We start from the raw sequence: 12,803 nt of genomic DNA, 5'->3' as shown, positions 1-12,803 counted from the left end.
AGCAACCAGAAGGTCTGCACTGAGATACATTGGTAGAAATCTGCTTAGAAGTGAGAGTCAAGGAACACATGTGGATTCATGTATTGAACATAAAAAGGTGTAAAACAAAGTGGATTGTGTTTTATATTTGAGATTCTTCATCATAGCCACCCTTTGCTTGACCTTCTCTCAATAAGTTCATGAGGTCGTCACCTGATATGGTTCTCCAACAGTTTTGAAGTAGTTCCCAGAGGTTGTTGGTCCCTTGTTGGTCTCTTTGCCTTCACTCTGTGGTCCAACTCATCTCAAACCATCTCAGCTGGGTTTCGCTTGGTTGTAGAGGCCAGGTCATCTGAGGCAGCACTCCGACACTTTCTTTCTTGGTCAAAGAGCCCTCACGTAGCCTGGAGATAATGTGTCCGACACATCAAGAACTCGAGAAATTCCACAAATTCACTCTTAACAACTCACAGCTGCTAATTGAAAGCCGTTCCAGGTGGCTATCTCATGAAGCTGAGAGAACGTCAGCTGAGTTCTTTGAAGAAGCTCAAATATTTAACATAGTTCGGTTTGTTTGAAAGTATAAGGGAACACATGGAATTATGTAGACGTCAAAAAAGTGTCAATGTCTTCAGTATTAAACTACAATGTAGAAAATAATACAAAACCACTGAATGAAAAGGTGTCACCTGAACAAACTTTATTCTCATCCATGGTACAGTTCAGTATTTCTTGTTGCTTGCTGGGATAATTTATTTTTGTCTGTCTTGATTTATTTGCAGCAAGACGATAAGTCGGGCAAGGAGGTGATTCTGGACGATGCAGAGTGTCCGCTGCAGATCTTCAGGGACTGGCCTGCTGACAGAGGTAAGGCAACACTCCGTTTAACTCTGCCTTTCTTGGTCTCTACTGCCCCCTTCTGCTGCCTTACAGTCATTACAGTCCAATAGTTTTGTGGCTTTCATGCACAGAATCACAGGAGGGTTGGGCTGCAAACATGCATATTTAATTGGTAAATTATTCATTCATGCACCGGTTAAATATTTAGCTTTAAAAGTAAAACGCTGACGCTTAACGTTGAACTTGGTTTGTGTGTCAGGAGCGCTAGTGTTCCAGCTGAAGAAGAGACCTCCTGACTACCAGGGCAGGAAGGGAAGGAAAGTGGACGACAAGGGAAGGAAGGACAGCTCGCTGCCGCCCGAGAAACTGCCTTATCTGGTGGAGCTGAGCCCAGGTAGAACACACAAAACGCACACATCTACATCTATATATATATATATATATATATATATATATATATATATATATATATATATATATCTACCAATAGCTCTTATATTACCACTATTAGACACAGTAGCCAGCAGGAAGCTGTGTAGCTGCAGCAAATTACATTTAAGTCCGGCCAAGAGCGAGTCTGTTTATCCCTTTGGCTGCCGAGGTGAGTGATAAACATGTGGCTGTGATATTGTTTCCAGCTGTATTTTTTCAGTTTGTGAAAAAGGCAACTACAGGTGGACAACAACCACCACGGAAATCTGGATTAGAAACAGCTGGACCTTCAGTCTGGACTCTTGAAGTCTATTTTATTCGCTCTATATTTGCCTTTAATCTTGTGTTAAATCAGACCTATTTGTGGAAGCATATTTTAATTCTAGTTTTAGTCACACTGGTGTCGGCTAACACCAAAGAATGACTTGTGGGCGGAATATAAACCAAACATTGGGCAGCTCTTAAGATCTAAACTGAATGTCAATGAGCAGATATGGATCAGATTATGTGGAGGCGTTAGCAGAATAAAAGTTGACGCCATTAAGGTCCAGTAGTCGACAGTAGCATGGTTGTTTAGGGTTGAGGCTTTTCTTATTATTTTAACTGATCCATCCTCCCTGGAACGTTTTAAAAATATACCTAAGGTGTTGACGTACGTTGACATTTCAACTTTTGTTTTATATTCATATTGAAGAAGATTTAAAGAGCAGGAGATGTTTTAGGGAACTAAAAACTGACTGACTGAAATACAGGATTATTTTAAGAGAATGCATTGTGGTAAATTGTTCAGGAGCTACAAGTAAAACCAAAGGTAAGTTGCGATAACAACAAAAAGAACGAAGTCCTTGAATGCAGCATCCTCAAATCTTCATGAAAACCTTTCGGAGAAACCTTCCCGAGTCTTGCTAAATGTGACGTCCTGCCTTTAACAGCTTGTTTCTCGCTACTGATCCCTCTCTTTCTCTTTCTCTTTATATATATCTCCCTTAATTTCTCCGTCCTCCTCTCATAACTAATCAGACCCAACGGTGACTCAAACGCTTGTCGGCACCGATCCGGTTTGATAACTGTGGTGCTGAATTGGTGACGGGGCAACCAGTGGGTCTGATCCAGGGATATACTAACGCATACTTCATCCACTGTAAGGTTGACGGGTCACTGTAGGTGGAAGACATGGCGGATACTGGCTCTTTAAATAATGGGTGCTGGGCCTGTGTTGGTGTGTGTGGAAGAGTGTGATTATTCCTACTTTAGTGAGGCGAAGATAGAAGAACATTTAACAGCAGCAGCCACATGAGCTGAGATTTAGACTCAAACTACCAAGAAAAGTCCAATAATTGTCTACAACTGCAGAGTTACTAGCTGGCAACAAAGATTCAAGGAGTTCTTTTTATTTTATCTGCTGTTAAATAGACCCAGTGTATTGATTTAAGAGACTTGTTTGAAGGTCTTTGTTGTGTCCAACAAAGGTTCAAAAAAAGCAACTGGACTTGTAGAGTTTTTTGAGAAGACGTTTCACCACTCATCCGAGTAGCTTCTTCAGTTGAAACGTCTTCTCAAAAAACTCTACAAGTCAAGTTGCTTTTTTTTTTAACCTTTGTTGGATATACCATGACCTGGATGACTGAGAACCTTCACAGACGTCTTTGTTGCCGTTGTTAATGGAGGCCAGTCAGGTTAATAATAATCGATATCTAAAAGTCCCCCATGTCCTTGTTCAGACCTGGTATTAACGTGCACCCTGACTGATCAGAACACAAGTGGCCAGCTTAAAGTACAAGTGTGAACACACAATGTGTCCCTGGCCACATTGATGGACCACCTACTCAGTTGACGTCCTGTTGCTTGAGCAGAGTTTGGCCTCGATCGACGGCCTATTTAGAATGAAATATTTGATATTTTAAATATTTTAAAAAAGGATGTCATAGAAAAATGATGAGATCAGTATCAGGCTTCAGCCAAGGTCGATCATTTGCAGATATTTATTTTAGGTTTCCCGTAAAACCAAATCCACGTCAATGTAGCGCCAAAATGTCTTCTTTCTCTTCTGTTTTAAGGCAAAAAAATACTTGATCAGGACAACCCTAATTAGTAACAAGAACCTGTTTAAATAGTTTGTTCTTGTAGCTGTCAACTAACTAAATAATAAATAAAAGCAAACAAAGAATGAACAAATGTGTATGGACGCTTCCAGGTTTACGGTTATAATCTGAACAATTGTGTTGGTCTCATTAAGGTGGAGATAATTGAATACATGATAACTCAACGTGTGTTCTTTCAGTGAAAGAAAGCCAGACTTCACGGAGCGCCCCGCGTCGGGTCGCTCCACAACTGACAGCTCCGTTCATGGTTCTGAAACGACAGTAGCTTTGTGTCACTGAGCCCTGAACGATGGTTGGGTTTATTTGCGTATAGAGCGTAAAACCTTGGTCTGAACACTAGTTTTTAAAGCTGTCCACTTGTGATCAGATCACTCAGGACGCACCAGGTCTGAACAGGTGTTTACCTTTAAATCAGGCTGCTAGCACTAAACTGTATGGTCAGTGATCTGAGTGTGTGTGTGTGTGTGTGCGTGTGTTTGCTTCCATGTAATTAATGGGTTAACAAGGTAATGCTGCATTTTTTTCCTCCTTGCTGCATTTTCACCCTCTGCTATATGTCTGTTTTCTTTCCCACCTTCTTCTTTTGGCATGGTGTGTTTGTATTTGTGTGTTTGTGTGTGTGTGTGGGGCCTGTGCATGTGTCCTTCTACCTGCCTACCTGCCTGCCTGTCCGCCTAGGGCGAGGGAATCACTATGCCTACTACGCCTATCGGCACCACGAAGGTAAAAAGAATCCATCGCTCTTCGTTTGTGTCTGTTCCCGTGGTTGCTCTGGGGTTTGTCGGGAGTTGGGGCGGGGGAGGGGTGGAGGCGGGGGAGGGGAAAGATGGAGCACGTCCCCCTGTTAAACTACCTTTGATGTTCTTTAGTAGTGATATTCACCCTTTAAGATTAGATAAGATAATCCTTTATTTATCCCACAGTGGGGTCATTTGGAGCGTTTGCAGCAGCAGACAGTTTAAGGACGGTGGACGCAGGGGATAAAAAGTATTGAATTCAGGTTTTCTAAACTAACGTTAAAATAAGACGACTCCACAGACGTTATACCATGACAGTGACAACTGAGCAACGGAGACTGGGCCTCGACTCAGTTGATGGTAACCTCATTTAACGTCTGAAGACTGAGAACCAAACTGTAAAAGAGGCTGTGATAAGAAACACAAGATTTTCAGGACGTATAGAAGAATATCAAATTAAAGATATAAAATAAAAAGTAAAATAGTGATATTATACAGTCTTAACTACAAAAGTTGAGCTCAGACTAAAGGAGTTTCGGGCCAGTCAACCCCTAACCCGTTCCTTCAGGCCGTCCGAGCAGTAATACCAACTGGACTCGGCCCAGATTATCTGGTAATGTCAGAGTGTAAATTAAAATTCATCCTTAAACTTCCCCGAAACATAAATAGAGGCCGTATTAGATGTGGAAGAGGATTTAAAATCTGACAAGAACCAATGCGAGAAACAAGAGGAGATGATGGAACAGTCCCTGAGTTGACTTGAGTTTCCAGTTTCAACCTCTGTGTTTTTATTACTTTATCTCTTCCTCGTAGTACCAAATAGTTGCACCGCATTCTCCGTTTTGTTTACATCCGTTTCCCCGTGTGATTACATCAGGCGTGCTCCTTTATCTGGCAGGATGATCTAAATAATATCCTGTAGTGTGTTTATGATTAGAAAGAACAATAGAAAGAGATAGAAGCTCCTCGTAGAGTGTGTGATGCCACCTGGTTTTAAAATCACATAGGATTTTAAAACTCCTGTAGTCTGAGACCAGCTTAAGACCACGAACAATGTTGTAATTAACCCAAGTATTGCTCCAAGTATTGGTGCATTAAAGTATAATATAAATCCTTACTAGCCTTGTTGAAGCTAGCTGCTGGCTTATTTTAGTATAATTTATAGAAGATGCTCTGAGGTTTTTGTGATACCCATCCGTACCCATTCATTTTTCCCCAGACCAGCCAGTGTTTTATCCCTTTCCCTTCAGAGAACTAACGTGCTGCTTCGCTTTTACTAAACTCCTGCTTACTAATAACCAGTAACTTGCTCTGCAGCCACCCACAAATATATTAGCATCTACACCAGTTTTTAAGTATTGAATGTGTTTGCTGTTTCTTTAAAAAGTTAATTTTATGTGACTGCAGCCCCGCCTGGTGTTAAATATGAATGTGTGTGTGTGTGTGTGTGTGTTCAGACGGGTCGGACTCACGGGACAAACCAAAGCTGTACCGGCTTCAGCACAGCATCACTGAGGTCGGCTCAGACTGCACAGACGACGGAGCCATCCAGGTAACCACGGCTGCTTTCTAATCCCGTGGCGTGCCAGAAACACACCGATCAGGCATAACATTATGACCACCTTCCTAATATTGTGTAGGTCTCCCTTGTGGGGACTCGTCAGAGAATGGACATGGGCCTTCTGAGGGTGTCCTGTGGTGTCTGGTGACAGAATGTTGTTAGTGGGGGGGGGGGCTTTGAGGGGAGGGGCCTCTGCTGCCATTAAGGAGTGTCATTGCTATGGGGAGAGGGGTGCCTGGTCCGGTCTAAGTCTAAGTAACTTCCACAAATGCCAGGTCCAAAAGTTTCCCATCAGAGCAATGAATTGTCACAAGATGGTCAACGTTGTTTATTTCTCCTGTCAGTGGTCATAATGTTGTGGCTGATTGGTGTATATTAGTTGCAGTTCAGGTCTAAACTGGAGCCTCTCTTTATCTGGTCACATATAACCCGTGTTTTGTCTCCAGCTGCTCGGTCCGGGTATCCTGCCCCATCACTGCAACCTCATGCACAGCGAAGGCATGGTGACCGTGACGCCGCACAGCCCCGACGCCGACACCTTCGTCGACGGGCAGCGCGTCACCGAGACGACGGTGCTGCGCTCGGGCTCCACCCTCCAGTTTGGCTCCGCCCACGTCTTCAAGTTCGTGGACCCGATGTTCGACCAGGGAGGCAAGAGAGAGCCGGGCGCCATGATGAGAGGCCGACACAAGTCTGGGTGAGCCCCGTCTCCTCTGTCCTCGTCCCATCCTCTTATACTAAAGAATAGGGTGTTGTTGTAGGAGGGAGGGAGGAGAGAGGGCGAGGTTAGGAGTTGGCAGGCAGAGCTAGAGATGAAGGGGAGGAGGAGGGAAGTCTGGGGTTGGACAGATGAAGAGAGAGAGAGAGGAAATGAGAGGAGAGGAAGAGCGGAGGTCTCGGGTTATGGCAGGCAGGCAGGCAGGCTGCCCTCTAATCTGATCAACATGGTGCTGGGTGTGGCCTGCTGCTCAGTTTAATTTCACACGCCAACAAGAGGACGAAAGAAAGAAAGATAAGAAGGGAAGGGAGTGTGTGAGAAAGTTAGGGATGAGTGACGGACAAGAAGGAGAGTTTACTGACTGAATAGCCCTTTAATGACTTTAATGGATGAATAGCACGGCCAGAGAGAGAGTAAGTAAACAGCACCGTAACTGTGTGTTCACCATGATTTAGTACTTTGAAATGAAATGTAATGAGAGGAGAGAGTAACAAATGCTGATTTCTTTTTTTTTTTTACGATGCTTTTGAATCTAAGAGTTATAAGTTTCTATAAGTGTTTTATGAAGCCTGTGTCGACTGTAAAGTTTACAGCAAAAAGTAAAGTTTGTCTTTCTAAGCAGTAAAAAGGAAAGACATAAACCTTTCATTCCAGTATGTTAAAGGAAGTGATTCATCTGTGAAATTCTTGAAATATGATGTGAAGATGTTGGCCCATAAAGTGATATTGTTTAGTTCCTTTTCCTGCCTTCAAATGAGTTTTGTGTTTACGGTGTTCCCAAGAGAAATGTCCAAATTAATGGCGCCCTCTTGTGGCGTTCGAGTTTTCGCAAGTTGGAAACTTTTGTTAAAGTTGCGACGTGTTTGCTGGCGTTTTCCGAATTAGTGGAGTTGGATGGAACATGGAAAAAGGAATATGTTTAATACTAAAAACTTCATCAGATTTAAACTAAAAAATAATTGATCAGTGTGATTCGAGAGAAGCCAGCTCTGTACGTCGGTTTGTAGCTCTTCCTTGCCTCTCAGCTAGTTGTAGCACTTCCTAGCTTCCTAGACTCCCAATTAAGAGTAGCTCTCCCTAGCTTCCTGGCATCTCAGCTAACAGTAGCTCTTTCTACCTTCCAAGACCCTCAGCTAATAGTAGCTCTTCTTAGCCTCCCAGCTAATAGTAGCTCTTCCTAGCTTCCAAGCCCCTCCGCTAATAGTAGCTCTTCCTAGCTTCCTAGCCTCCCAGCTAATAGTAGCTCATCATAGCTTCCTGGCATCTCAGCTAATAGTAGTTCTTCCTAGCTTCCTGGCCTCTCAGATAATAGTAGCTCTTCCTAGCTTCCTCGCCTCCCAGCTAATAGTAGCTCATACCAGCTTCCTGGCCTCTCAGCTAACAGTAGCTCATCTTAGCCTCCCAGCTAATAGTAGCTCTTTCTAGCTGCTTAGCCTCTGAGCTAACAGTAGCTCATCTTAGCCTCCCAGCTAAAAGTAGCTCTTTCTAGCTTCCTAGCCTCTGAGCTAACAGTAGCTCATCCTAGCTTCCTAGCCTCCCAGCTAATAGTAGCGCTTCCTAGCCTCATAGCTAATTGTAACTCTTCCTTTCCTTCCTTTTAAATGACAAATAGAGACTACTGCCACCTGCTGGTATGAAGAGTTATCTCCTTTAATGCAGTTGCAGAATTAGGTGAAGTCTTCAAGTAAAACTTTTTTGGCCACACAAGGGGACGTCACTAGAGTCTGCCTTTGTCGCTAGTACTTCTAAGATGTCGTTTTGGTTTATTCTCATCTTAAAGAGGGGTTGAACAGATCTGTGATTAAACCCTGGTTTCCTCTCCTTAAAGGTTATATTATTTAAGATGGAGAATGTTTAAAAAAATTGTTTGTGGACATGCTGTGAATCGTTTAACCTACATTTGGCTGCTGCTGGAGCTGTGTACGTGACCTCCCAGTTAGTGACAGGACGCCGATGCACTGTGTTTGTGTTGTGCTGTTTATTTGACATTGATGCCGAGCCGGTCACGTGGGGCGCTAAAAAAGCAGAAGCCTGTCTTTTAAAACCCGACTGCTGTCAAACACACATCATCCCGACTTTACAGGACTCCTGGCACGGCTACTCTCCACCTAATTAGACTCTTACATAAGTGTGTCTGCGTTTAAAAGCCCACTGTCTGTCAGCATATATTAGTGAGTCATTCACTGGTGCTGCGCTCGCCTCCCTGACGATGAGTTAGATAAGTATGTGTGTCTGGATTAAGTCAGTCATTAATGGACAGTCGGATGTGGAGGGAACACTTCCTCATCTTAACTGCTGAACGTCTGTGTCTCTGCTGCAGCAGCGTACCAGAAACCACCTTCGACCTTCACGGAGACGTCCACAGTGGAGCTGCCCTGCCCACTAGCAAGGTAACGCTCACGAACACATTTGAGTAAATGCTCCATTTATATGCCACATGTGTTAAATCAGTTAATTACGAGGAGTGTTTCAATCGGTAATACTTCAGCATGCAGCTATAGATAGTCCTGCAACCAGTCCATTTTGTTGATTTTGTCCATTGCTGCATAAAGACTGCCCTAATAATTTGACAGGGCATAATCAGTTCCCAAACGGAGCGACTCCAGACCAACTTTCTACTACAGATACTTTGTACATGAGAAAGTTGGTCTGGCTTCCGATCTAAGCTTAATACAGTTTGTCCACTAAATTTTCAGCTTGTAGTTGTTTGGTTTAGTCATGTTGAGTAAAAGTGATGGCAAGTTCGAACCTTTGTGCCCATTACTGAGGTTTCCGCCTTCCTCCCACCGTCCAGAGACATGCTCGTTGGGTTAATAGGTGATTCTAAATTGACCTGTCCATGGTGTACCCCGCTCATCCTAGCTTTAGCCCCATGACCCTTCACAGGACAAGTGGTTACATAAGATAAATGAATGAATTAATGAATGAATGAGAAGATGGGTACTTTGTATTAGCACATATCCTTAGCTGGAGCTAAGTTCCCAAATGGAGCGACTCCAGACCAACTTTCTACCCCAAATACTTTGTAGACGAGGAAGTTGTGACTTCCAGGCTTTATGTACGTTATATACAGTTTGTCCCATTTCATTTTCGACCAACCAATTGTTTGGTTCAACCACGTTGGTTAAAAGTGATGGCAAATTAAGACTTTTGTGCACAACAGTTATCGGATTGGTACTTTGTATTGGCACATATCCTAAACTAAGATGCTGTAATCTGAATCAGGGATTGGTGGACTGTTTCCTTGGTTCTAAGTAAAATTTCCACTCTTCCCTGACCCACTAGCCTGTTGTCAGAATAGGAGTCTGGTAACAATCCATTCAGCTTCATTATGGGGTCTGTTTCAACCAATAAAGTGGGAAAAAATCAAACAAACTCGCAAATGGATAGTCCTACAACCAACTGCAGCCATTTAGTTTTAAACTAATTGAACACAACGGTGCTGAGATGTGTTGCATCACTTCATAGAGCCCTCCCAAACGATTTGATTGGTCGAGGCATAATCAGTCCCCAACGGAGAGAGAAAAAGTTGACTTCCACGCTACTGACCTTCATGTCTAACCCAAAAAAATCAATGCACGTTAAAAGTATACGTGGCTCAAAGTGACACTGGTTTTCACTATTGATTGTTTTCTTAATTAATCATTTAATTTATTGGTTTAAAAAATGTCAAATGCCCAAAGAAGTTAACTTATATTTCATAATGACCCGAAAGCTTTGCATCCTGTTGCGTTTGCTGTGACTCTAACCCAAGACAATGCGTCAGATCTCCCAACCAAAGCCTCCACTTTGATTTAGTTTGTCCATGTCGTAACTACACCAGTAAATAGTACAGCAGTTACTTATCTACACGTCTGTCTGTACAGTCACATTGAAATCCTCTTCACCAAATTAAATGATTTCCTGTGTGTGTGTGTGTGCAGAGCTCAGGGAAGCTGGAGATGGAGAGAGGGATGGTTAAACCCATGATCAGAGGAGAGCAGCAGGACAGCAGGTCAGACATCTCGTCCTCCTCTTTCTCCTCCCTTGTCCTTGCTCTTCTCAGCGCTCTCTCCTCATGGCATGGTGTTATTTCTGTCTCGTCAGGTCTCAGGACATTTCAGCAGACAGGACGGAGTTGACTCTTCCGGCCGGCATCGAGTTCAGAGACAACTGTAAGTGTTTATGTCTCCCTCTCTGTCTCTCTGTGTCCATTTACAGACACCGTCAATAGCTGGAAACTATTGAACTCTTCTAGTTGCCTTAAAAATGCAGTGAACCCTACAATCCTGACCTGACTGCACTGGTAGTAGCGGCAGTTGGGTCAGGTCAGAAAGCTATCACCTTATTCGTTATGAGGCCTTAATGTGTCTTCCATAAGCAGAGAAAATGACGTCATAGCTGACTCATATGTAACAGGGTTATTTCTTGTGATGCATCAGTATAAAACAATTAATTTAGGTTTAGATATGACAGATCTATTTATACTTGGGCGCTGGTTCACCTTGGAGTTTGGAGTTGGAGCTAATAAATGTTGAACGACCTCTGGGTAGATGGCGTCAAGGAGGCAGACTGTTCTTGGGCCAATCACAGTTGTTGGGGTCTGTGTTGCTGTGACTCGTGTTTGTTTACGTCAGGCTACGGCGTAGATCTGACGAAGAAGAAGTCGTGCAACACTTCTACGTCGTACCTCTGGACCCTGACGCCGTAACCTGACGTACACCTGTTCACAAATGTAGCTGCGTGTCCCGTCATATCCAGACCACAACAGCTGTGACCGGTCCTTAAAAACAGTTCCTTGTTCACAAGTCTTATTTCAGGCATAAAATACGATTGTTTACTCACCCATATAACTTTTGATGTCTTCTAACATGGATGATGTCATCTCTGAGCGCCGTGCGCACCCACGACGGTCGGCTTGTTTACCTGTAATTTGCTGCTGCTAGTTTTTTGCAACATGGTTGAATATTTTTCCAATTCTGAGGTTGTGGACGACCCATACCAGTAGCAAATTACAGGTAAACAAGCCGACCGTTGCAGGTGTGCACGGCGCTCAGAGACGACATCATCCACTTCTGTAGGTCAATCTACAGACCCCATATGATGAGAACAGGTAACTCCGGACTCAACGGGGAATAGCACTAGCGTATCATAACAAAATATTGGTGAAATGAACGAGTTTCGCGGCAGATAATGCGTTATTTAGAGGCTGCGTTTCGGTGCCCCATTCACTCCCACTATATGGATATACACAGATCTAAATATCTCCCGATTGACTACAAATGACACCAAAGTTATATGGGTGAGTAAACGATCGTATTTTATGCAAGAAATAAGGTCAAGGTTGTAAAAAAATAGCAGTTTCCCTTCAACTGAGGCGGTTCGGAGATAGTCTTTTGGTGAAATTTTGGCGAAACTTTCAGTCACCGTTGTTGAAAGTGAAGCAGGAAGTAGAAACAAACATTGAACCGACTGGCCAAAAAGAAACAGTGCTGACTAGTGTTTGGATGGAGTTGCTATAGAGCGAGCCAGCCAAGTGTAAATGGCTCGCATTGACGTAGGCTACGTACGTAGGTTACGGCGTCTATGTCTCGCAGTACCTTAACTGAGCCCCTACCCTAAAGAGACATAAGTGAAAAAGACATATCAAACCAAACCTGTCAAAAAGAAGCAGCATGTTTCCCTCCTCATCTGTCAAAATAGACTCGTGTTCTGTCCAAATAGCAGCAGCATTACAACATCCCGTCAGTCAGGCTGTATTTGTACGGTACATTCCTGTTCACAGTCCAATAAAGAGAGAAAATCTCCTCCTTCTGTCTGACTGGATGGAGGTAAATTCCTTTGCACCGAGTCGTCCTAATCTTCGGTATTTAACGCTCTGACGTCTCTGGAGTGCATCGTTTGAGATTAATTCAGTCAGAACAGTTGTTGAATTCATCCTAATTAAGTTCCAGGCAGCGTTAGAAGCCGGGTTCCCACAGACGTTCTGCTCTCAGGTCTTTTATTTGCCTTGTCTTCGTAACACTCCTGTTTATTGACTTTCCCCGTGCTCCGAGCCTGACCGCGTCTCACACTGTATGTCTGCCGTGGAGTGAGATCATGTGTTTTCCCAGGCGGGTCACAGGGTGGTCGGAGAGTCCCGTACCCACAATGCACCGGGAGAAACCATATGTTAACGAGCGTGTTCGGCACACAGCTTCAGTAGAGTTTCACAGAGAGGATTGTAGTAGTGGCTGCGCTAAAAAGCAGCTGGTTTGACATCAAATGCTTTTGTTAAACTCAAAGAAAACCATCCCACATTCAAGAGACAAGAGCTTTTATTGGTGTGTCCTGCACGACACATGTGCAGCCCAGAGCAAAGTGTGTGTCGCGGCTCAGAGTCGGGGATCTGGGCGAGTTCAGTGAGGCCCAGATGTTAACGATTTGATGATTAGATTTATTACATCTTTATATTG

General features: G+C 43.6%; 1 protein-coding gene across 4 annotated transcripts in view; it reads left to right on the top strand.

Annotated features, from left to right (window-relative positions):
- The window catches only part of afdna (afadin, adherens junction formation factor a), a gene marked incomplete at its 3' end in the record, with an annotated part of 118,714 nt that overhangs the window by 50,197 nt on the left and 55,714 nt on the right, over positions 1–12,803 (top strand). For 3 of the 4 annotated variants that reach the window (XM_084560061.1, XM_084560060.1, XM_084560062.1), the window contains exons 7-13: positions 762–846; positions 1,079–1,213; positions 5,548–5,642; positions 6,098–6,348; positions 8,690–8,759; positions 10,293–10,363; positions 10,456–10,523. In XM_084560061.1, the coding sequence (XP_084416187.1) occupies positions 762–846; positions 1,079–1,213; positions 5,548–5,642; positions 6,098–6,348; positions 8,690–8,759; positions 10,293–10,363; positions 10,456–10,523 (775 nt within the window). Of the gene's footprint in view, positions 1–761; positions 847–1,078; positions 1,214–4,031; positions 4,077–5,547; positions 5,643–6,097; positions 6,349–8,689; positions 8,760–10,292; positions 10,364–10,455; positions 10,524–12,803 lie in introns of all 4 variants that reach the window. The other variant, XM_084560059.1, reaches the window with a different exon arrangement.

Source organism: Chelon labrosus, assembly GCF_963514085.1.
Source record: "Chelon labrosus genome assembly, chromosome: 14".
In the NCBI taxonomy this organism is placed as follows: Eukaryota; Metazoa; Chordata; class Actinopteri; order Mugiliformes; family Mugilidae; genus Chelon; species Chelon labrosus.
The sequence above is the reverse complement of the archived record's forward strand: the minus strand, read 5'-3'. Positions and strand labels throughout refer to the sequence as shown.